The sequence below is a fragment of the Anthonomus grandis genome, chromosome 4, assembly GCF_022605725.1.
Source record: "Anthonomus grandis grandis chromosome 4, icAntGran1.3, whole genome shotgun sequence".
NCBI lineage: Eukaryota > Metazoa > Arthropoda > Insecta > Coleoptera > Curculionidae > Anthonomus > Anthonomus grandis.
In genome coordinates, this window is record NC_065549.1 from 30875673 (window position 1) to 30902546 (window position 26874).

The 26874-nt window shown below is 32.8% G+C and overlaps 2 protein-coding genes across 3 annotated transcripts in view; one reads left to right on the top strand and one right to left on the bottom strand.

The window, feature by feature from the left end:
* LOC126735307 (ATPase family AAA domain-containing protein 2-like) overlaps positions 1-17070 on the bottom strand; it is a 48606-nt gene extending 31536 nt beyond the window's left edge. The window contains exons 1-3 of the mRNA XM_050439256.1: positions 16725-17070; positions 3276-3427; positions 2945-3214 (exon numbers count right to left, since the gene is read on the bottom strand). Coding sequence (XP_050295213.1) covers positions 2945-3214; positions 3276-3427; positions 16725-16944 — 642 coding nt within the window. The 5' untranslated portion in view covers positions 16945-17070. The remainder of the gene's footprint in view (positions 1-2944; positions 3215-3275; positions 3428-16724) is intronic.
* A 5828-nt stretch (positions 17071-22898) lies between these two features.
* LOC126735480 (NPC intracellular cholesterol transporter 2) overlaps positions 22899-26874 on the top strand; it is a 48311-nt gene continuing 44335 nt past the window's right edge. Inside the window, exons 1-3 of one of the 2 annotated variants that reach the window (XM_050439484.1) lie at positions 22899-23165; positions 23958-24065; positions 24986-25185. In XM_050439484.1, the coding sequence (XP_050295441.1) occupies positions 23081-23165; positions 23958-24065; positions 24986-25185 (393 nt within the window). In that variant the 5' untranslated portion in view covers positions 22899-23080. The remainder of the gene's footprint in view (positions 23166-23957; positions 24066-24985; positions 25186-26874) is intronic. The other variant, XM_050439483.1, reaches the window with a different exon arrangement.

Below are 26874 nucleotides of genomic sequence, written 5' to 3' on the forward strand. Positions count from 1 at the left end.
TTTTGTATTTTGTAGTATTTTAATAATATTAATAATAATAATAATAATAATCAAGTTCATGTGGATTTATTTAATATGTCTTCTGCAGATCTAAGGTTGACCCTTAAAAATAGATATAGGTATAATATAGATTTATAGATACAATGGTATCCTATATATTTTTTTATTACAAACCATGTTATATTTTTATTTATTTTAATTTTGTATTTTGTAGTATTTTAATAATATTAATAATAATAATAATAATAATAATAATAAATGTCTTTATTCTTGTAAACATATAAGTTTAAAAAAAAAAAGGTAAGGTTATTAAATTAAGGTTTTAATTAAATTTTTGTTGCTGCCTTTACATGGAATTACTGTCTGCTCAGTGTTTGTAAAGAGAATCATAAATAAATAAATAAAATAAATAAATTACGTGTCTCCGACTAGTTTCGCCCGTTCATCTGCACTTTCCTACATGCCGGTCCCCTTTCTCGCTTTCTCGCATCAGCGCTGCCTCCCTATCTAAGCTGGTATCCCCATTCCCGATTAAGGGTATATAACTTCACTGTATGTCTCTTTTTTAAATTAATAATTTTCTTAATTGTTTTTCTTGATTTTTTTATATTTTTACATTCCTATTCAAATATAGGTTCTTTTAATTTTGGCTCATAAATATTTAAAATTTATTGCAACAGGAATGTAAATAGTTGTTTAAGGTCTTTAAAAGGGTTTTCTCACTTGTACTACAGTTTACTGATGGTGCAGGTAAACGGTTGTTTTAATCGAGAGACACTCCTATTTGTCATAATAAATGAACACAAAATTGTAACTTGAACTTATAAAACTGACAAATAAAATCTATTTGTATTTTATGACTTGAATCTTTTACACGCTTATATAAAATGTTCAAACCAGTAATTTTGGCATTTATTTTATTTTTTTATATGGCACATTATTGGGAGTAACTACTTTTGATTTTATTTTTCCGTAATTACTTGATTAAAAATTAAAATTTTCAATGCATTTATGGCACATTATTTTAATACTAAAAAAATTGGTTTTAAAAATTGATTGAGTACACAACAAAAAGTAGTAAATGCAGTATCATTATTCTCAAAATATTATGTTCTATGAAAATACGTACTAATATACCAATTGTCCTATTTAAAATTAAAAAGTTAGTGTCACTTACTGTTAAACTGGAAGTAACAAACAATAACAGAATATGTCAAAAGATGCTCTTATGACTATTTTATCGAAATACCAAATTTTATTTGTTTATCTTGAAAAGTAATAAAGTTATTAAGTATGCCCTTTTATCTGTGTTACCCGGTATATTCATTAGTTTCGGAGTTGTTATTAACTATTAAAAAAGTATTTGTTTTCAATGCTCCGCGATCAAGAAGATATTTTTCGTGAGTTATTTATATTTTTTATAAATATTATTAATTTTTATTTGTTGTTGTTTTTGTTTTGACGAGTTTCGTGTTATTTAGAATTCTAGCGACTGCGTTGGTAAATCACTACTTTTTAAAAGAAACTTTTATTAAATCAAATAATGTAAAAAAAATCTACTTTTATTTGAAAAGAATAATTAAGAATTATATAGAAAATATACGATTGCTACGGTTACTATATTAATAATAATGGAGAAGACGTGGCAAAGCTTAAATAAACTTGGTGGTGCTGATGTGGCATTTAATGTCACATAAAGTTTCTGATGCCGTTGTGAATAAACAAAAAGAAGTTAACAACAACAAGCTTCTTAAGATTAAAGAAATTTAAACCTAACAAGCAAGAGAAACTGCATCTTATTTTCTATAACGTGTCTTGAGTATTTGTTTTTGAAGGTGGTAGACAATGGTACAGTGAAAACATCTTGTCGGACTTGCATTGTCTTATTTATTTATTGTAACACGACGTTTCGGTTGGTAAGTATCTCCAACCGTTATCAAGTGTAAACTCTGTAAACTGTTTACACTTGATAACGGTCGGAGATACTTACCAACCGAAACGTCGTGTTACAATAAATAAATAAGACAATGCAAGTCCGACAAGATGTGTCTTGAGTAGATAAGGATTTGTGTATTAAAATAATAGTCCTTTGTTCTGGAATCATTTGATATGTATGTTTGTCCACAATGCAAAAGATCTTCATAACACCAACAAGTTAACATAATATCAACAAGTTATGATGATCTATTGCGTTATGGAAGTAAATTTGACTGTCCTGTTGAGGACTCGATATAAAATATACCATCAAATATATTGAATAAATTTTGGCGACTTGCTTTAGGCTTCCTGGATTTTTTATTCAAAATAGCAGATAAGTTAGGAGCGATCGCTCCAAACTTAAATTATTATTCCTTATTACTGTGTCTATTTCATGAGTGTAATGTCAACTTAATAACTACGTTTAATGCACAGGCCTTTAAATTTTATAAAGACCAAATAAGAATTCACTGTTGTAGCTCTCTGGGAGTGCCATTCCTAAAGAAGTAAGTTAAAGCCACCAAAAGTCCTGAATGTATGGTTCTTCGAACTGCTTAAAATAAAGTATTTATATTCCAAAACGTTATGAGTATTCCAACATAGTCAAAACCATTAAATAACATTTATACCGAAATCGAATTTCAAACGATCGTATCTTAAACCACTTCGCCTTATTTATTAGTACCTTTATTTAATTTATAATTTTGATTTATATTATTGTAGATATATTGGTTGGTTTTTCTAAAGTATTACGTTTATTCAATATATAGTAGCCTTTTTAATTCAGAACACACATTTTTCAATTATTTTTTAATTGTGATATTTTTGTTATTTATACACATTCGTACTAGAATTTGTTCGTGAATTGCTTTTTAACCCATCACAGTTTATCATTATCTGCAACTCAAACAGATTAAAATGTATTCAATAATAATTTTTAGTTTATTCTTCATAAACAAATACCTACTTCAAGAATCTGCCTCCTGGCATCTACCCCTGGTAAAGGAAAATAGAGTTCTTTATCAAATCTACCTGGTCTTCGCAAAGCCGGATCCAGAGCTTCAATTCTATTGGTAGCACCGATAACAATGACACCAGGTTTATTATCTAGACCATCCATTAGAGCTAGTAAAGTGGCTACGACACTCGAGTGAATTTGGTCCATCTGTTTCTCACGCACTGGTGCTAAGCCATCTAGCTCATCAAAAAATATAATTGAAGGCTTAGATTTGGTTGCCTAAAATAGTTTTATTGCAATACATTTATATAATTTAAATTGTATTAATATATATCAATACCTTTTCAAACAAATCTCGTAAATTTTTCTCCGAACCACCAACCCATTTGTCTAAAACATCAGCTCCTTTTCGAGGAAAAAAAGCCACTTTACCAACTCCTTCTCTATTTATTTCGGTGGCAAGAGCAGCGGCTACCAATGTTTTTCCTGTACCTATAAAAATTCTATGAATTATTTATGTGATGTTTGCCAAAAACATAATTGCTGTTTTGACCTCGTCAAATAATGAACAATAAAAGAAGTCTGAAAGAAGACAGAATCACTGCCATTATAAAATAAAAATAAACTTAATAATATGGTAGATTTTAATCTAACAAAATTATGCGCTAACAAAAATGATATATGGAATATTCTGTAGAAGGTTTCGTTTTCATAACTATCTTTATCTCTTAAACGATGATATCTCTTAATGTTTTAAAAGCATCCGTAAGGCCTTCATATCCAACATAGGTCATTTCCAAAATTGTAAGAGTTAGAAGTAAGTATATAGACATTGTTGTTTTTAATAAAGGCATATTTCTTTATTTCAACGCTTTTTTTTAACTTTTTTTTCTCTGCCTCCTTAGCGATAAATGTGTTTTAGAATCACTTTTTGATGAACATCATCAATGCTCACTTATACATAGGGTTACAGATTTTTTTTTAACTATTGCCAAAAAACAAAATGTATGCTAACATCAATAAAGCCTTAAACCAAATAATTAATTATTTTTAAATAATTAAATGCTGACGCCCATAAAATCTGAAAGCAATATTTGAGGAAAATTAATATCAGACGTCGTGTGAATCACTTTTGTATATGTTCTCAATTCTTACATCCTGTAAATTATCACTAATTTATGATTAGTGGAATAAATGAATTAAACATCGCAGTAAGATATTTCCAAATTTGTACATTACTCCACTTAAATAAATTATTTATTATTCCCGAAAAATGTCACTGCATATTTTTTTCAAAGAAATCACCACAAGTACAGAGCCAATCTGATGTTTATCTTCTACTAACTTACTTAAAGTATGTGGATTGTATTATGGATTTAGTTATTTGTCTTACATTAAGATACTTGTGTTTAAAGATCGAGTAAAAATGTAGGATCTATTTATATCTCGAATAAGTACCAGTTTTAGTTATATTAAATCATAAATTTCATTATACAGGGTGGTCCCATTTCGAAAGCAGAAACTTAAATGGCAGATAAAAAAGCTCATAATAATAATAGTTTTTAATATAAACAATATTTGAAAAATGCTTTGTTACAAAGATACAGGGTGTCAAAGTTTTAATTAAAATATTTAAATTTGATTATATTTTTAAAACTACTTTAGATATTTAATTAAAATTTGGTAAGTTTGGATAAGTAGCAAAGCTACATTTTTTTAAAATTATTATTTCAGTTTTACCAGTAGCGTGCATCCAGATACATCTGCGTAAAATTTTAATGAAAAAAATAGTACCCCATACGCAATAGTCTAGCGGATTAAGATCCGGTGACCACTCCACGCCACTGGACCAATAACATTTAAAGTTCATTAAGTGTTGGTATTATAAATATTTTTCAAAAGTTAACTTTAACTTTGGCCATCAAGTTACCCTTTTTTTTATGGTAAACACAAGCACAAGAGGAAAGTCCTATGTCACTCTTGGAGTGGTGCTTGCGCGAAGATATTTGTGGGCATTTATCTTGAATCGCTGTAGGTTGTATGCGTCGGGAAATATGTGAGGTGGAAGCCCGTTCCACAAAGAAGATGTTCTCCAGATGAATGAGTCCCGATACAGCGACGTCCTTGGGGTAGGCAGGTGGACTCGATGTTCATGAGCCGCAACTGCTATCGTCCTTCTTGCCGGAACAGCCCTGGGTGGAATCAGGCCTGCCAGCTCAGAGGAGCACTTACCGTGATAATAACGGTAGAATAAACAGAGATCAGCCACCTTTCTCCTGTGCTCCAGACTATCCAGACTCTTTGTCAGTTCTGGTTTGTCGATAAGACGAATAGCTCTCTTCTGTATAGAATCTAGCAGGTTTAAACGATGCTTGGGTGCAGAGCTCCAGACATGCGAGCAATACTCGAGGGAAGGGCGTATTTGAGCCTTATAAAAAGTCAGCAGCTGTTCTGGTGTATACAGTTTTTTCGTTTTGAAAAGCACTCCGAGTTTTTTGGAAGCCGCCCTGGCGACCTCGGCAACGTAGTCATGCCAAGACACACTGTTGGTGACCTCGACTCCTAGAAGATGTAAAGATGATTTCATTGGCAATGTTTTCCCTGCCATAACCAGCTCCGGGCCACCAAGGTTAGTCTTCATCGTAAATACTGCAGCCTGCGTTCTTTTAGCGTTAAAATTGACCAAATTGTTATCGGCCCTTTTTATATTAATTAATATCGTTGTTGGTTGAAGCTACTTGTTGCTGCCTAAGATTCTGAGAACTTGCGGTTGTCGTTGGTTTGGCATACTTAAATGTGGAAATAAGTGTGCTATCGTCCGCAAAGCTGTAGATTGGATTGACAGTGGTTCCTAGCAAATCGTTGATATATACCAAGAAAAGGGTGGGGGATAGAATGCATCCTTGAGGGACTCCAGCGTTAATATTAAATTTGTCGGAGAGGTATCCATCGACGGCTACTTGGATTGTTCGTTGTTCAAGAAAACTTTTGATCCAATTCAATAATGAGTTTTGTATGCCGATTGAGGAGAGCTTGGTTAGTAGTCCCTCATGCCAGACTCTGTCAAATGCCTTGGAAATGTCAAGAGCGACTGAGCGGGACTCGCCGTGCTCCTCCATGGCCTCCGTCCACAAGTGTGTGACGTAGGCCAGAAGATCGCCGGTGGAACTAAGCTTTCGGAAGCCGTATTGATGATCGCTGATTAGTCCAGATGATTCCAGATATCTTAACAGTTGTTGGTTGACTGCTTTCTCCATAATCTTCGATATTACTGGAACTAGTGCAATCGGACGGTAATTGGAGGGCATCGTCTTCTTACCCTTTTTGGGTACAGCTTGCACTCGAGCAGTTTTCCAGCTTGTTGGAAATTGGCCCTGCTTATACGATGCCGTGAACAGTCTACATAAGGGAGGAGTCAATTCGTCTGCACAACGTTTTAGTATTAGGGCTGGATTTCTATCGGGTTCAGTAGCTTTGTTGATGTCTACGCTTTTAAGAATTTTATTTATAATTCGTTGGGGAAACGAAATTTCTTCCATCGATGAATGCACCCTTGGCAAATATGGCGGTGTTTTGCCTTGCGAGTGCAGAGTAGAGTTGGACGCGAAGAGTTTACCCAGTAAGTTGGCTTTGTCGCTTGCTGTTACCGCGATAGAACCATCATCTGCTGTTAGGGGTGGCAAGGCCGACTTAGCAAATCCTTGACTAACGGCTTTCGATACCGACCAGAAAGATCTTGTTCCATTTGGGCAGTTTAGCAGTTTGTTTTTGATCCTGTTATTGTGACTCTCTTTGCATTCATCAATAAATCGCTTGCAGCTATTTCTGGAGGCTAAAAAGTTCCTCCGATTTTCGATGGAAGGATGTTGACGCCATTTGCGATATGCTGCGTTTTTAGTGTTTACTGTCCTTTTGCAATTCAGGTTGAACCATTGCTTGTTGTTTGATCCGCATTTAGTAGAAAAAGGGATATAAGCTTCCATTCCTGCCAAGATGGTCTCTGTAATTTGGTTTGCACATTCTGGATTGTTATTGGTTCTAAAGCAGACTTCTTTCCAAGGGAATGAGCGATAAAATTCCCGAAGATGGTTCCACTCTGCTGTTTTATAGTGCCATACCTTCCGCGGCATCGGAGGATCCTGCGTTTTAACCTCCAACTGGCAAGAGACTGTTTTCAATTTGTGGTCCGATGTTCCTAAGGGGGCATGTACTGATACTATGTACGAGTCAGGGTCTGAAGCCAAGACCAGATCTAGGAGACTCGCGAACTCGCCGTCTCGATCGGGGATTCTGGTAGGTTCCTCCATAAGCTGCGTAAGCCCGCATATGGTGGCAAATAGCTCAGCTTCTCGTCCTTCATCGTCGTTCTTGTTGCAGAAGCGCAGCCAGTTGATATTGTGAACATTAAAATCACCCATGACGATGATTTCTGCGCTTGGGTAGTCAATTTGCAGATGGTTAATGCAATCAACCAGGTTCAAAAAGAGCCGTCTATATTGGGTGTCGCTTGGTGGTCTGTAGATACAGCAGATAAATTTCGTGGCACCACTGGCTATTATTTTGAACCACATGACGTCGAAGTCCGCAGGTTCAAGCGTTTCCTCCCGCTGGCAACTCAAATCATTCTTGACAAATACTGCCAATCCAAAGTTTAGTCGAAATCGGGTGTGTAGGTCGTATCCAGGATAAATGAGGTGAACATTTGTTGTTGAAGGTTTCACCTTTGTTTCTGCCAATGCCAGAATGTGAGGCTTATTTGATTGCAGGTGTTGGTGTACTGCATTAATATTGGTGTTTAGGCCTCTGATGTTGCAGAAATTGATTTTTAGGCTTTTTGATCCGCCTGATGGACCCTCCCGGTAACTGTCTACAAGCTAAAGAACTTTGAAAAATGGCGAAATTTTATATGACATATCAGATGCTTGACAGTCCGGTAGTCTCGAGGAGATAATTTCGTTTCTTTACCGCCATCTATATCTATAGCCATATATATGTCGAGGAATAGAAGCTTTTTGAGTGTTAAGTTATATTCAAAATTATTGACAGAATATATGTCAAAAACCAGGATTTTTTTATAAAGTTAACTTTAATTGATACCCCATCCATCCGATAAAGTTAACTTGTACATTTGGAAGTTAACTGTGACATGTGACTTTATTCCACATGTTAACTTTGAGTTATTTGTCAAAATAGTTTGATAATACCGGCCCTTAGTCATTTCTTCCCAGTCGGCCATTCCATCGTTGTGGATAATTTGTATTTAGCCATTCTCTCAGACCTAATCCAAAATGCGGAGAAGCTCTATCCAATCTGAATAAGTCCAACCCTCATGCCAAAAATTAATAGGTAAATCGTCTAGATAATCCTGGAGATCGTTATTAAGAAATTCCAACAGTTCCGAGTTCTATCCTGGAGGCAAGAAGTTTGGACCACAGAGATTACCATTATTAACGTTTACCGAAAATTCATTATGAAATGATCTTGGCCGAATTTGTCTGAGTGTTTTATATGCTCAAATATAATTATTATGAAAATTTGTTATCCCACGTCTCGTAAAAGAGGACTCATCCGGCCAAAGAATCTTATTTTAAAAAATCGGGTTTTCCTCAATTGAACTTAAAAACTAGTGGCAAATATTTTTTTTTTTGCATCAACGGGATGCACATCCTTAATCGGCTGTAGGTGAATATGCATATCTATATGCATGAGGTGGTGTTCGTAGTATTTTAGACCTAGATACCTGAAGATGCTGAGGTGCTTTGCAAGAGCTCAGCATTGGATTATTACCAAAAGATGAAGTATACAGTTATTTCGACTATTATTTTGAGGATTTCTATTTTCTTCATTATTCTAATAGTTCTAATAAAAATACAAGCATTTGGAATTCTTGAATTAGGGTAGCATCTACGATATTCACGAAATGCTGCTTCCACATTTCCATCACAAAATCTGTAACAAAAGTGAATATCTGCGTATTCGTGGTTAGAAAACAACATCGTTTAGATAAATACCTATAGTCGCCTTCGCTCATATCGTGCGGGTTCAAAGGTCAACACGTAATATGAATCAAATTGAAAAATCAGTGGCTGCCAAAATGTTATTTCCTTGAGAGTTTGACAATACATTGAACGCCGTCATGTGATATATTAAAGCCGCGTATACACCTTAGATCATAATTATTAACTGACGTGATGCCTTTAACGCCGTAAAAATGTCTGCGAAATACTACGTATCCGAGATTCGACATGTAAAACATACGTTGGTTATTTCCTTTCATGACGTGAAAAAGCCCATAAGTATAAAGCCCGTTGGGTATACGCCTCATCGGCATATACCTAGAATCCCCGATATTCTGCTAAGTTGCCAGACATAATATTTACTTTTCTTTTTTGAAAAATTGTCCGAAATAGACGGAATTCTCAATAACAATTTTTCCTTACGCAGTAATAGCTAAATCTAAGCATTTTATATTTTTTTATGAGAGCAAAAATGCCTCCCTAGCCTTTCATTAAAATTGTACATATTTTATTTAAAAATGGTTGTTACCTAAATTTTTGAGAAATTAGTATATGATTTAGCATGACCCTATATATGTGCATAACATACTAATTTGTCGATTTCAGGGCACAGCGTCTAATTTTTAACGATTATTTGATCTTGTCTTCTTCTTTGTTTATGTGTGATTGTGTTTTTTTGTAATAATTATTGGGAAACTATACATTTTGGTATAATGATAAACAATTAATTTGTATTGTGTGTGATGCAGTGCAGTCAGAGACCAGAAAACTACTTTCTTTGTTTAAAGGCAAGTTCATGTTACAATCTCACTTTCAAAATGACATTTTAATTTTATGATTTATTATTTGTCGTTCGACCCAATCTATACGTTGATGCACAGAACATTAAAAAAGTTGTGTTATCTTTTCTTTTATATCAGTAAAAAGTCAAAAAAAGATAAAAAATAACTTAAAAAAAAACTGGTGAATGCGGCGGTCATTTCTATCTCCCAGCGCATTTACCAATTCATTTATTTAACTTTGTTTAACAAGATAAATACGAGGCGAGCTACGACAGTTCTTTAAAATGTCGTTTTCTTATGAATATTTATTTATTTACACATTACAAGGCAAAAAAAGATTGAAACTAACTATTAAAAATATGGAGAATGCGCCGGGCATATCTATCTCCCAGCGCATTCGCCAATTTATTTACTTAGCTTTGTTTAAAAAAAAATGTTGTACTTTTTAATCATACCTAAATAATAAACGAAATGCAAAAAGAAAACTAAATATTTTAATACCGAAAAAGAAAATAAGGGATTGCTTAGAATGTACAAGAAGAAGTAGCTAAAGCGCTTGGAATTAGTTTAAGAATGGTGCAAAAGGTTGTATATCAAAAAAAAGAACAATCTTATTTCCAAGCAGGAAACAAAGTGTAAAAGGAAGAAGCCGAGGACTGAAGATTTAAGTGAATGTGTAAAAATGAAGTAACAAATTTGACTAAAAAAATAAACTAATTATAACTAACAGAGTCGGAAAACTCTTCGTCATTTTTCGAATCTTCTTCAAATGGAGCAATGATCAATGGTTCAACTTGGATATCGAGTACTTTTTCTCTCTTCCACCAGGTTCTAATAATCTTTTTTGTGTGATCCACTGATTTCCGCCAATACTCCTTTGTGATGTGATTCAATGCCTCATTCCAAACAGCTTCAACCTGGTCAGATCTAAGCTCAGCACCCACATGCTTCTCATAATAAGATTTTGACCCTACCCATATAAGCTCAATGGCATTAAACTGACAATGGTATGGTAGAAATCTTAAACCTTTATGGCCATATTCACGTACTATTTCGTCAACAGCATATATTTTTGGTCTTTTCAGCGATTTTGCAATTAAAAGAAGTTCGGATTTTAGCATATATGGCAAGGGATTCTGATTTTCTTTTACGAACCATTCATAAATTTCGCTTTTTCTCCAACTTCCATTTAGTTGTTTATTCAAAATTCTTGAATGATACGACGCATTGTCTAATACTATTAAGGAAGGTTCTTGCAAGTTCGGTATTAACTGTTCCTTTAACCATTTTTTAAACATTTCGCAATTCATATTGTCATGATAATCCATACTTTTGGACCCGGCATGTAAAATAATAAATCGTTTTCCCTGACCACATCCTTTTTTTCTTTTCACGCTTTTCACAGATTCATCTTGCCAAGATTTTATTCCACTCCCGTTTGAAAATATCCAAGTTTCATCTAAGAATACCACTTTCCTTAACTTTGATTTTTCATTTTGTGTATATTGTCTTAAAAATCCTATTCGTTGGCTCACAATATTTGGTAGTTTACACAAATATCTTCTATTACAGTCTTTTTTATAGCGAAAACCTATGCTTTTAATTAATTTTGATAAAGCACAAAGTCCAATTTCCAAAGTGCCGCGTTGCTTTAAAACATCCCTCAGAAACGGCAGCGTTATATTTGTTTTTAGCCTATATAGTTCATAAATCCTATCCCTTACTTCCATTTTTACACATTCACTTAAATCTTCAGTCTTCGGCTTCTTCCTTTTACACTTTTTTTTCCTTCTTTGGAATAAGATTGCTCTTGTTTTCATATACAACCTTTTGCACCATTCTTAAAGTAATTCCAAGCGCTTTAGCTACTTCTTCTTGTACATTGTTCGGCAACCCTTTATTTTCTTTTTCGTTCTCGAAGTAATTAATAACATTAAGTACCATTTTTTTTGGCTTGAGGATTTAGAAATCCACAAAAAGGCTTTTTTTTCCATAATTTGAAATTTAAATTATCTTGTGACAAATAATGTCATCCGTCAATCGAAACGAGACAGGCATGTTTGTTATGAAAGTAATTGTTTTAGAACCACTGACATTTATCATTTTATCTTCTTTTGATACATTAACGCTGCATATATCGGTTTCGTTTATCTGACGAGTTGTATTTAAAAAACGCTGTTGCGCAAATTGAAATGAAACGTAATTACAAAAGTTTGTCGTTGATAATCCGATACACCCGCACGATAAGAGCGATTTTGACTATAATTACAGACAACTTCAATGGCAATGTCAATAATAATTTATTTTGAAAAGTTTAAAAACTGTCATCATAAGATGCAAAAACACTGGCAGTAATAATCTTCTTTGTTTCATGGCCTATTCCAAAATTAAAAGAAAAAAATTAGGTCCAATTGCCTAATGAATTTTTTTTAGCAAATTACGTATTAAATGAAAAAAATATATAGTCATTTTTTGTTGTAAACTAAGCGAGGACTGCAGAATTTTTACTATAAAAAAAATTAGTGACCTACAACTTTTTCCAATAAAATTGTGCGAAGATGTTTCCATACGCACACCACTAGATGAAGTAAAAAAATAATTTTTAAGAAAATGTACCTTTAAAAAGTAAAAATATAATCAAATTTAAAAATTATAATTAAATCTTTGACGTCCTTGATGAAACATTTATCGAATATAGTTTACATTATAAAATCATATTATTTTGAGGCTTTCTATTTGCCATTTAAGTTTCCGCTTTTGAAACTGAACCACCCTGTATAATTCATTTCAAGCCCTGTCCTTGAGTATGCAACACTTTTTTGATGGAGTTTAGTGACTAAAACATTAATAAAATATTAGTCACTAAAATGACTTAAAACGTCGGCTTTAGGGATTATTGTAAAAACTATCACATTCTTACAATAAAAACACATATTCCTATTGATTATTTCATTATTTAATTGAAGGTATTTTAAATGACCAAATGTTTTAAAAATCTTTTTCAACCTTTATCCTTCTTACGAAAAAACATAAGATTAAAGGCTCATTAAAAAGCTGGAACTCAAATTTTTGTATAGAGAGAAGAAACGTTTCCGTTTAAAATACTTCCGCTGAAAGTACCAGTAGTTATAATGAAATGGTTGCTTAAGTCAACTAGGCCATTAAATTCGGATTCTGAGTAATTCTCAAAAATGTAGGACCATGAGCCAACAACTGATGAGATGGTGATTAAAGGAAACGTTTTTCAATCGTCTGAAGCTATTGCAATGACAAAGTAACTCTTTATAGTGCAGACCCATTTTTGTTTCAAAAACATGATGGCCATCTTAAATTACTGTAAAATGGGGGCCTATTGGGCATTTATTTCTAATAGTCATTGGCCTTAAGGAAGCCCATTACTGGAATCTTGATGGCTATACTAAATAACGGCAAAATGGTGCCTCAAGTCAGCTATTAAAAAGTAACCTTTACTTGCCCATCACTTTTATCTACTGGAAGAGTGGCGTTAATCTTTCCTAAGTAATGTAAAATAATTAAATATAAATTATTATCTTATCCAATACTAAATGTCTATTTCAAGTAATAGGATGTGACTAGTACGCAGCTGGAGAAAAATGTACTATAAGGCCTCAGACGGTATATATCTTTTAATAAAAATTGCTGCTATTTTCAGAGTTGCTGAGCGCTTCCTAATAAAAAGAATTTGCAAAAATTAAAACAAATGATATAGAAAACAAATAAAAAGACAAATACATTAATTATATTAAAAAAAATAATTGTCGTTAAGACTCTTTTCCGTACTATATGAACAAATTAACATTGAAAAAGATTTACTATTATATGGAATTTGTATATACAGGGTGTTTGGCGGAGAGTTAGCTAAACTTGGTGGGCATAGATAGATAGGCTCAGATAGAAGATATTTTCTTAATACACTTGTGTTCTAAAAGTCTCAGGTTTTTTTATATCATTGATTTTGTGTTATTTTCAGGATTTTCAAAAAATTATGCATTTTGACATTTTAAAATTTTTTCAGCATATTTTTCACGTTTTTTTACATTGGTATTTAGTCTGTTATGTATCCTGCATCTAAAAAAATCAATATTAAGTATAAATAATACCGAAATAATTCGTTTTGAGCTCAAAAAGTAGCAAAAAAAGTTATGAAAGGTAACTTTAACTTGAAGCAAAAAAAAACTAAAATCTATCAAGATGTTCAGGTAGTTTTAAAAACATCTCCAGTTAATACTCTTTTCAATGATATACGATGTGTAACACAAAGCCGACTAACTTGCCACAATTCATGACTAAAGGACAATAAAGTAAAAAAAAATATTTTTTTAATTTTATGTATTTATATCAAAATTACAAATTTTATTAAAACTGCGCTCCCCTGGCTCTAATACATGCCCTACGTCGCCGTCGCATTTCCACTGTCGTAAGACGAAGACGCATCCCTTTTCTGATAGTTTGAAAAGCGGCATCGATTCTTTGAATGGTCAAATGAGGAGATCGTGGAACATGCTATGGGATTGTTGTTGTGATAAGAACAATATGTGCTACATATTGTTGTTGTCATTTGACATTTGTCATTTGTCGTGGTGTAACTTTTTAGCTTTCTTACGTAAAGTCCAGTGCAACGATATATTAGAACGGTCACCCGTCAAAACACCAGCATTTTACTTCTCAAACAATGTAAATAGAAGGTGGATGACATTGTTTGGCAGGTGGAATGCTGGTGTTTTGACGGGTGACTATTCTAATATATCGTTGCACTGGACTTTACCCAAGTCGTTAATTTAGTATTGTATCGTTTCTGTAGTTGTTATTGTTATTGTTAATACTGTTGTGATTGTTGCTGTTAATTGAGTTTTTATATTGTTTTTGTGACTTTCCTTATTTTCGTATCATTATCGCCACTGTATACACATATAAATGGCTGTATACACTACCGAAGAATACGCCGATATTGTCTTTGCTTATGGAAGAGCCAGTGGTAGTACCGCAAGCGCAATACCCCAATAGGCGTGTGCCCCACCACAACACTTTTGCTAACACTTTTCATCGATTAAGGGAAACAGGCAATCTAAATTTTCAAGAACCGAGGATCAATCGGAGGCAGTATGATGCTGCTGTAGATGAAAACGTAATTCGCGCATTCGATGAGGATCCCACCACTAGTACAAGGAAAGTAGCTACAGATCTTAACATTTCTACATGGAAAGCATGGTCAGTTGTCAAGGCAGAAGGAAAGCATCCTTTCCATTACACCCCAGTGCAAGGTAATTTCATACTACATCAACAACTTAATTCCGCAATTTTTACTGGCATCGTGATACTCAATTTTGCCGCTTTTTGCTTTACGCAGACTTTGAAAAACAAAAACGTAAATCCGCATTTGACCAGAGCCAAGTCTTTCCAAACAAGATTCAGTGTTAATGTTTGGGCAGGTGTGATTGGGAGACACCTCATCGGTCCACTCTACTTGCCGAGAAACCTCAACGGGGACAATTACTTACATTTTTTACAAAATGATCTCCCACAATTATTGGCCGATATACCCATATTTAATGAAGACGTCTTCCAGAATGACGGGTATCCTTCACACTATCGGGTCGCCGTTAGAGAATTTCTGGACAATACTTTTCCCAATTCGTGGATCGGAAGAGCAGGTCCCATCGCATGGCCTCCACGGTCCCCTGATTTAACCCCTCTCGATTTTTACGTATGGGGACGTGCGAAAGAACTCGTGTACGAGGTGGAAATTGACAATCTAGACCACTTAATTCAAAGAATCAATGCCGCTTCTCTAACCGTCAGAGAAGAGATACGACTTACGACAGTAAAAATGCGACGGCGATGTAGGGCATGTATAAGAGCCAGGGGAGCGTAGTTTCAACAAAATTTGTAATTTTGAAATAAATACATAAAATTTAAAAAATATTTTTTTTTACTTTATTTTCCTTTAAAGTCATGAATTGTGGCAAGTTAGTCGGCTTTGTGTTACACATCGTATATCATTGAAAAGAGTATTAACTGGAGATGTATTTAAAACTACCTGAACATCTTGATAGATTTTAGTTTTTTTTTGCGTCAAGTTAAAGTTACCTTTCATAACTTTTTTTGCTACTTGTATTAACTTTTTGAGCTCAAAACGAATTATTTCGGTATTATTTGTACTTAATATTGATTTTTTTAGATTCAGGATACATTACAGACTAAATACAAATGTAAAAAAAACGTAAAAAATAGGCTGAAAAAATTTAAAGATGTCAAAAGGCATAATTTTTTGAAAATCCTAAAAATAACACAAAATCAATGATATAAAAAAACCCGAGACTTTTAGAACACAAAGAAAATATCTTCTATCTGAGCCTATCTATATGCCTACCAAGTTTGGCTAACCCTCCGCCAAACACCCTGTATAGCATCGCGCCCACCAAAGCATTTTTGAAATTTTTTGCTTTATACCGGCCATAAGTTCTGCCAATCTTTTACAACATTGCGTGCAATTAAGTATACAAAGGAGTTTAGTAACAACATTTTAAGTGCAAGTGCAGTTTCAAGAAACCTGATAAAGTGTCTGTCGTTTTCCAGAAATCTCATACGATAAACCTTAAATATACAAGTTATATATTTAACATTATTAGTGTTAGTAGAATTTGTTTTTCTGCATTACTGTTGAAATAAAGGTTTATAATATTTATTTTAGATTTCTTCTTTTCTCTTCACTCTTTTCCGTAAGCAGAAAAATATTGCTCTTTAAATACTTGCACATACTTTGTTTTCCTTACTTAAACTTTGATAAAGTTTATAGTTAATAGCGTCACTATTTTCACGGTCCAAAGGTCACTGCGCTATTAAAAAAAATAATTATTGTATTACGCAAATAGGTCATGAAATTTTCGGAATTTTTTCCTTATTTTAAATTCTCACTTCTTGGCACATTTTAATATACCTATTATATAAAAACATTAAAAGAGTACTTACCAGGCGGACCGTAAAACAAAACTCCCCTGGGGGCTTTAATATTAAAATGCGCGAAAACATTACCATGCAACAGTGGGAAAATTATAATTTCTCTTAAGGTTTTCAAATGGTTATTTAATCCTCCAATTTTACAAAAATCCACTGAGTCCCTTCCAGTTCTTATTCGCTTGGTTTTTTGAGGTGGACAAGGATTCTGATCTTGATTTTGTAACGTCGACATGGTAAATTTTTAAGAGAAATATTTATAATAATTTAGAACATTTCAAGAAATTTGGGTCGATGTAAATAAATTCTAAAAATAGTACGCCAGAATTTTTATGTCAAACAGTGATGCTGTCAAAATAATTACTCAGGATGCATGACTGCAACAGGTATGGTGGATGATGAGGGTGTAGTATGTATTACAGACATATTTATACAGCTTACAGCATTTATTGAAAATATCTTTATTTAAGACTACTCATTCTCAAAAGACATGAAGTGCTCTCTTGGACGTTAGATGTCATCCTTCTTAACCAATTTACCGATTTACATTTTACGAAATGCATTTATATTAAGACTTTACTGATTTGCTACTAAATTATTATTTTAAAAGCTAACAATGATGGTGGATATCGACATAGATAGAAGGTTGCCCTCTTGCAACTGTACCTCTTATAGAAATAACAATCTACTCTTTTCTTCAAAGAACGACGTTGGGAAGTATAACAGCACACTAGCACTTGCACACCTATAGACCTGAAGATCTAAAAAGACAAGCAACTCCTTCTTTAGAAAATACAAAGCGTCCCAAACGTGTTTATAGTTTAGCTTCTGATGTGATGCCTCTTTGGTAACCAGGTAGAAGATTTTTATACTAGTCTCTTCATTGGTTATATGGAGTGGTTGCTCGACTCTGGGGTTACACTGACCAAGCTCTTAAATTTTTCCGAACTTTCTACAGAAAACCTTAGCTATTCCTCCGGACATTTGTAAATCCATAGCCACATAGTATGCCAGGGCATAGTAAGCTGGAGCAGTTAACAGGTCACGCCGTATCGACATCATTCTAAGGCCATGAATTCATTGAACGTCAAATCCAACTCTACTTGAATTTGCCGCAGCTCAGCATCTTTGTGATTTATTACGAATGAGCCAATCGGTTAAAGTGAATGACTCAAGCTTTACCCCTCAACAGCTTTTGCGTTCTTTAAAGAACATCGTTGGCTGCCGGCAGTTATGGTTCATCGCAGGATGTTTAAAGATTCGGTGACAGAGCCTTCCATCTCTTAGGATCATCGAGCCAAACCAGATAACCGTTGTTGTGCCTTTGGACTTTGGCATTGACATCATATGCGTCCTTTATCCGATCCATGATATATTGAATGGAAATACGCACTTGATTATTAATGACATCTATTCTTCTGCACAGCTCATCAACGCAGCCCTCCCCGGCAACATCTCGGCGGGCAATCAAAATTCAGATTGCATGAGAGACGGAGTTTTCTTCCTATCACTATTCGAGCTGGAGACTCGCATGTGCTTTCATGGATAGCCGATCAATAAGCCAGCAAGAACAAATAAAGAAACCTATTTCAGTCTCTTTCGTGATAGAGACTACTTTAGCCAAATACCGATTAATGGTACTATTCATTCGTTTGCCATGCCATCTGACTGCAAGTTTAATACAGTAGTTCTCGTTCTCTTGATTCCAAGCGTCTTACAGATGTTCTTGAACAAGCTGGATTTATTAGTAATTCTTTCTTCAAACCTTCTATCTTTGCAGAATTTTCCAACAATTTAGCTTATAAATCTTGCAGCATTTGACCAATATCGGTTGATGTTTATAAAGTCAAAGCCGTTACTTTTTCTATTAAGCCTACATGCTCAATCTTGGGTTGGTTTAATTTTTTTTTAATTTTATCCTTGTGTCCTTAGTTAGTGAGTAGTGACTTAGTTTTTTCTTCTTAGGTTGTTCACAATAATGTGCTACTTAAAAAAATAAAGTAAATGTTCTATGAGTATAAGACAAAAAGTAGAAATAGAGTATCATTGTTTTCAAAATATTTTCTTCTATCAAAATACCTATTAACATACTAAGTGTTCCATTTAAAATCAGAAAGTTAGTGTCATTTTTTGTTAAACCGGAAGTGATGGAAAATAATAAAATATGTCAAAAGATGCCCCCTAACTATTCTATCGATATACCAAATTTCATTTATTTATCTTAAAAAGTAAAAAAGTTATGTGTTATGTGTTAACCTTTTTTCTGTGTCACCAGGTATAAGTAGTTTTTAAAAAAGATTTTTTTCGGTTAGTCTTAGTGCTCCTCGTTACTGGTTCAGGATATACAACATGAGTATTAGAAAGTTTACAGGTTTTCAATTTCGAGCTGTTGTTGATACTTATTGATTTTAAGATTTTAACCTTTAGAGCATTATAACGTTTTTTGTATCAGAAATAATATTACAATTTTGGATCAACAGAAAAACTCTCTTTTAAAAGAAAGAATATTAATAGCGAGAATATCATTTATTTTAAATGTATATGTTTTATATTTATTTTATCATTAATATTAATTTTTGACGTCAAGAAAATCAAAACCTAAAACTTCATTGTTCTCCAATTCTTTTATAAAAGAAGATGTGAAGATATTATATAAGTAACATTTAGCAGCAAATTATCGCTATTATCGTATGACCTATTGCGTCTTCTGTAATTGGCAAATCATCCTGCAAATCAGGATTTTCTGAGCGTTTGAAGCATTTAACTTGAATCCGTCATATGGCATACTTTTCCCAAGAGCTCTTGGGCGTCTCAAATATGAAAAAACTTAAGGTGGGGCAATATATCCACTGAACATCATAAGAACAGTGAACTTTTTCTTTTCGGCTCAAGTTTAATATTGAAAATATTTTTGTGACCTCTTTGTCCCAGAGCTTTTCTGACTTCGAACATAGATAAAAGCTTGTCTGGTCACAGCTGAAGAACCTAGTGCGATCATCAAGTATTTCCATGAGGTTATTTGTTATTATGCGCAACTTGAAATAAAAATCGACGGGTCCGAGCGTTTTTTTTTCTAACACACCCCTGAATTTTAAATGAATTTAGACATAATTTTTGGGATGCATTGTATTTAAATATTCTTGTAAATCTAAAAACCATATTCCTATTGAATTTTTAGTGACCCCGGCTCTACAAAAGAGTTGTGTAAGTTTATTTCCAACATTGAAAAAATCTCTACGTAAGCTCACAGATAACAAAATGGTATTTAATTAATCAGCAGAATTAATTAGCAGAAGAATGCTAACCTCGTATTGAAACCTGTCAACTTTGTCTTAAGATATATATATATAAATACAAATACAAATACAAATACAAATCGTTTATTGGTCAAATTAAGAAAAAAAAGAATACATTTTATAAAAAAAGTATGACAAAAAGGACAGTTTATCGAGTATAAAAAAAACCGCTTTACATGCTCTTGATATTAAAGAAAGCATATATGAACTATCCTATACATAACAAACAAAATAGCTAAGTATTTCTAAATAATTCCATATAAAAACTAAACTAAAAAAAAAGAATTAATGCATGGCAGATGCAAGCACTATTATTAGTATTTAGTCTATGAAACAATTTAAAACGACTACAAGAAATATAATGTTAAGTTATGAAAAAAAAAATAGCAATTAGGGAGGCAGAAGCGAGGGGCGACAGTAAGGGCAGCCTGGCCGCGGGAAAAGCGAGAAAAAAAAAGATTATTATAATATAATATGATATGACGCTCAAATCAGTATGTTGTATTATTAATGACATGTTTGATTTACTAAGCTTGAGAACCTTGTTCATAGAGTAAATTTAATCTGACATGTTTTGAGAAACCCTTCTTGCTACGTGGTTTGATCTGTTTCAGCAGTTGGTTCCACAAGTGCGGAGCAACAAAAGAGAATGAGCGTTGAAATAATGCCCTATGATGCTGAGGGATTACAAATTTGTGATTAAACCTAGTGTTGCGATTATGACTGGCAGCACTATATTTCTTAAATAGGGAGGCTTATTATTATTTATAATGCGGTAAATAAAATTATACATATGAAGTTTTCTCCGGTTTTCCATATTTAAAATATTTACTCTATTCATATATGGTGTAATGTGTTCTCTAAAATTTATATTAAAAGAAAGTCTTAGACAGGTATTTTGTACCTTTTGTATCATTCTTTTTACGTGTGACAGTGTCACCATAATCAAAAAGAGACCTAAAGTGTCACACAACAAATACTTTTGCCTAGAGGGAATATATACCGGTTTATATATTCCCTCTAATGGAATATATATATTGTAGTGAATATATATACTAGAATATATTGTAGGTTTTACCTGAACCGAAAATTTGGTAATTTTGCAATTACATTTAATTAAATAATTCAAGATTCGCTTATTAAAATTTTTTAAAACTTTGCACGAGGGTTTGCCAGATTGGTTTCTTCAAAAAGTTATCTTACATTTCTTCTGTAAAATGTACAGGAAAGCCAATAATTGACCCCCTTTAAATTTACATGGGATTTCCTATGTTCCGCTCGGCGACGCATCACCCGGTATATGGTTCTTGTCTTATTGGCATTAATATTTATGATGAGTGAAACGCAGGTAAAATCAGGACCAGCCTCAAGAAATTCCAAGCCTTGAATAGTAAGATATTTCAGACAAATCTCCGGAACCAAGAGCATACTGGGCTCAATGGAAATTACTGATGATACAAAATGGACTGATGAAAAGAGCCTGGAGGATCATCGATTGAAAAGAAAAAACATATGCGACTGCCCTTCCTCAAAAGCGTGTTGCGGAAATTCTTGAAGCTATTCATGGGAATGGGAACAGCTTAAAACTTTAGAAAAAGTGAGAGAAACGTTTTACTGGTTAAACCGTCATGGAGATGTTGAACGCTAGTGCAGATAGAACAAGGATTGCGCCTCAGCCTGACCAGAGGAAGAATGATGCAGTATCTTCCCTATTCTGACCAAGGAAGAATCTTTGAGTCAAAAGAATTTTAACAAGTATGGCACTTGCTGGAAATCAATAAAACCACCACAAGCTCCCTACACCTTCAGTCTGATGGAATGGTTAAGCCTATTTTGAGCTAATATTGAACTAACTAAGATACCGGCCGTTGTTATTGGCATATCATTTTTTTTATTCGTAAGTTAGTGGAAAAATCCCGGCAAAATTTGTCTTCGGAGATGAACTTCATCTGGAGTTGGCTTCATCTGGAAAGTACCAGAATGAAATCATGCTATGACATAAAGGTAAATTCCACCGGTTTTAATCCTGGGAACAAACTCTAGTTTTGTAATTCACGTTGGCACTAAAGGTATCAAAACTCCAAAAGAAGAGGTAAGATGCATTCCACGTAGTCATTAGAATTAATGACGTGGTCCGATACACCAAAACATGTTCGTCAACAAAGTTGAAAATTGTAAACATTGTCCGGCTAGATTTTTATCGTTGCACAAATGGGCCCAACTTTGATACTGGTCTGACTGGTCATAATGAATTCAAAAATCAACGTGAGTCAGGTGACAACATTTTCTAAATTGAGGTGATGAATATTATATCAATCATGATAATCGAATATAATAATTGACTTTTAGATTGAAGTTCTAAGGTTTGAAAAATCTTAATCTAATCTGTAATTATCGATCAATCAATCAATTTAGTAGGAAATTTTTTCTGGCCATATTACACATTATTAGATGGTAGCTTTTCATTAAAATTTTAAAAATTAATGTATTGTCTCTCTCTCTCCCTATTGATTGGCGCTTCAAATGGCACTTGGGACATTAGCGCAAGGTGTTTATTTTTATGGTCAATAATTAACTAACAATATTATCTTTTCTTAAAAACTTTGCATGATTGCGTTACAAATTTATTTAAGGATACTAATTTAAATAATATAATATAATAAAATACCTTGTTTAATTATTTAAAAAGTATCTACAAAATGATAAATACATGGTCATTTTTCTTCAAGCATAGCGGGTTAGCGATACAAAACACTAGACAAGGAAAAAGGAAATATTCAAGCAAGATTAACATACATGCAAAAAATAGTTCATGGTACGGAATACAAAACATGTAATCTAATTTAAAATTCTCATCATACCCAACTTATTTGCAAATGTAGTATAAAATAAATTAAAAAACCTCATAGTACAGCAGGTCAGTCTGCTAGGTGAACAATTATTTACTTGTTGGTAAGAAACTGAAATTAATTAGGTTTCAGTTTAGACCTTAACTACTAGCCTAGACTGACTGATTATAAGTTGCATAAATTGATTTAAGAGGTATTTTTTTAAATTGTACAATATTACAACAAAATGATGCATTGGTCTATTGTAATTGCTACTATTATTTGTGCCGTTAATTTTGTCGTCACTACTAATGTCCAACAATGTCCAAATGGTAAGTTTATAAGGAACAGAAAATATTACGTATATAGAACTTTAAGCCAGATAGTAAATAAGAAACAAGAAATGAATGGAAAAAAATAGTAGTAAAAAAATTAATTTATCTATAATCTATGTAGATTTTTATACATTTACATTATATGTAACACTATTTACATATATATATATATAATTGACAAGTATCGGTGGTTATTAGTTATTAAAATTAAATATTCTAGGTATAAGTCCTTTCCTGATATGTATCTATAAGAATTTGCTTTTTTAATTATATCTATAATTTGCCATTTTCCATCTAGATTTTTTCCCAAGATAATCATCTTATTATTTGCAATACCTATAGCTAATTCCGGACCTATAATGTCTTTCTTGACACCAAACTTTGCTAGTCCACCTGTCTCTTGATTCCCTTTCAGGGAGATTGTGTTAATGCTTTTATGATACCTAGCATTGATTCGCAGTTTCCTTTTAGTCCTGCTGACTACCTTAACAAATATTAATGTTTTTCTAATTTGGTTGTGGCTTGACCAGCTACCATGTTTCACCAGCACATTTTTAATGGCTTGAATTTTCATCTTGACATGTTTAATTGTATTGACACTCTATCTTTGACTTTGCCGTAGGTTCTAGGCCATTTATTATGCCATATTATAAATAAGTAGTTCTTAATCCCATAAACTTTAAAGTATAATAAATAGTTTCAGCCTGCAAAGCTACTTTAATTATTATCATAAGCTTAGATATGTAAATTTGTTGTAAATTTAAATTGTTATATATCTTTTTATCACAGAAAATAAAAAGAATCTCAAGGAGAATATTATTATCGGCAAGTGTGTAAAACCTCCATGCAGGCTCCGTAAGAACACCAGAGTACTTCTTAAATTTAAGTTTGTGGCAGGTAAGTACCTTTCTTATGTCCAACGTATTATTAAGAAAAAATACTGTTGATAAACAGTGAAACAATGGATTATTGAGTAATTTACAACCCAATGATTTTTAGATTTTTTTTGGTATATTTAGAAAGATTTTAAAACAAAAAAATCCTCGAATGAGCAAGTTTTGAACAAAAAAAAAATTATATTGTATATGAATAACGATTTTCTTATGCTCCTATTTACTTATGGACACAAATATTAAAAATGTACTATGGTATTACCACGACGTGTATAATTAATTGACAAATTGTTAACATAACCTATTTCCTATTTGAAAAAATCAAACTAATAATTACAGCGTTGCGAGATTGTGAAACTATTTTTTAAGGTATTCTTAGATATTATTTCAGTGTATAAAGATTTCAGGTCAGAGGGTCTATCTTGTTTGAAGTTTTATTCGTTGTCGATCTATTTAGACAAATACTTCTCACATTATTTATATTATGGGTTGGGTTGGGTTGAATTAGGAACATACCCGCCGAATTATCGCCGCATACATCGTTGAATTTTACTTTAAAATAGAGTAATTATGTCAACATGTTGTTTATTTTTTTAGTACCTAATAAGTATAGGACAATAAAAAATTCACACAAAATTTACTATACAAGGAATTTTAAGTAAAAACCAGAACTTTTCATCAAGTATGGCAACACTGCTCAAAGTCCTTGAGAAAAATTGACATATTGGGGAGTTTTTCGCACTGCAATGTTTTAAAAACTACGTAGTTTAGTAACATATTTTTTAATTTTTAGTACAAAATATGATCCATCGAAATTTTTTTTAAATTCAAAATATTCCATAAACCTAAAACCACACAAAAAAAATCAGAAAATCATTCGATATTAAGTTGGTCAAGCACGAAAATATTTTTTTTTGTTTTTAGAGGAAGAGTATAAGAATTTAACTCAAATAGTAGAAGCAAAAGTAAGTGGGCTGGATTTGCCATTTATAGGTGTAGATGGTACAAGTCCATGTGATAAAATTTACTTGGAGGATGAAAAGACAAAAAGTAACTGTAAATTTGAAAAGGGAAAAATATACGTTTTCAAAGATGGTATTGATATTTTGCCATTATATCCAACGGTAAGTAATTTTTTATTTAAAAGAAAAGATGTATTTTTTTAATATTAGATCACAATAAGCTAAAGATCCTGAGCTATAAGAAAGATTTTTAAAAGTTTTCTGCACAAAATAATCACTAATTAGGTGCGTGTTTCACTAATTATTTTGTGGAGAAAATATTTCCTTCTAAGAAATTATCTTTTTTATTAATCAATTAATTTAAAGCTATGACTAACCTACATCTTAAATTATTTCGCGTCTCTGAAGTAAGAACAGCAGGTTGGGATCCTCCATAAACTGACGCTGATTTTCGCCAAAATAGACCTCCTCTTACTCTTTCTAACACAGTGTGACATTAAAATCCGCCCATTAAGTGTCACGTGACGGTTTTTTTTTGACTCTCTTTTCTTTGTTGTGAAATGATCAGCGACTAGGCAATATGATTTCTGAAAGTCATAAAATTATTACAAAAAAAAATCTAAATAGTACTAGAAATAAAACAAAATTAACATTGAATTGAGTTTTTTAAATGAAGATTGTTTTAATGGGAGATGCGCTTTTTTTGTTGTATTTTGTGATATATGTGTATATAGGTTTTTACTCTGCATATACGCATTTTGCTTAGTCATAATAGTGGTTGGTACATAAGGGCAGCAGAGCTGACCACCCAAAAAAAAATACAGAAAAATTCGTAAACTTTATTAGCATTATTATAATAATATACAGGGTGTTTTTTGAATATTGCGACAAAATTCAGGGGCGTGTTCCTTGGATAAAATTAAGCAAAAAAGTTCCTATGAATATATATCCTGAACATCTTTGATTTTACACTATAGGCTGGTGAAGTTGAAAGAAAAAACAAAATAACTTTTTAGATAAATTTGATACCCCTGTAGATGTTTTTCTAAAAATTGGTTATATACAGTTTCTAAGCATCCATAGCGTTTTTCAATTTAAATTTTTTATATCTACCATTGGCGTTCATACGGGCTTTACATTGAATATTTTTTAACAGAAAAGGTTTTCCTTGTAATAAAAAATATTGCTTAATTCTTTATTTCTTTTAAATTAATTGGGTTTTCGCATAAAAAAATTAAAAAACAATAATTCGGATAGCTCTAACGCATAAATCTGATTTTCTTAATCAAGTATTACTTTAGTAATTCAATTTTCAACATTTGTTTTTAAAGGTTTTCCGGTAAAATATTCGAATACATATATACATGAATCAAATTTATTGAATAAAGTAAGTTTTCTTTCAACTTTACCACCCTGTAGTGTAAAATCTAAGACGTTCATATGTTCACAGGTACAGTCGGCAAATTTGAAAATATCCCTCGCATCTGCTCTCGGACTTCGTTGCCTGACAATTTGGCAACATGGCTTTTGACTGGAAGGGGTAGTGTACGGCGGGCGGTAGGGTGTAGAGTATCGATCGAGTTTAGTCGTTCAGACGTTTTGAATATTTTTGTGGCTGTGCAAGCTGATATTAAAAAAATCAATCAGTTTGTTTTTCTTCCTTGTAAAGTTTTTAGGACAATGCGCCATAGTGTTTTATACGTTGACTAAATGCGCTCTTCAAAATTCTGTTTGGTTCATCACTTCTGAGAAATTACCTTTAGTTATTTTTTTATTGGGACACTATATGTCTTAACTCCAAATTATTATTTTTTTGCTTGATCTTTCACAACCTATATTTTTGTTGTCAAA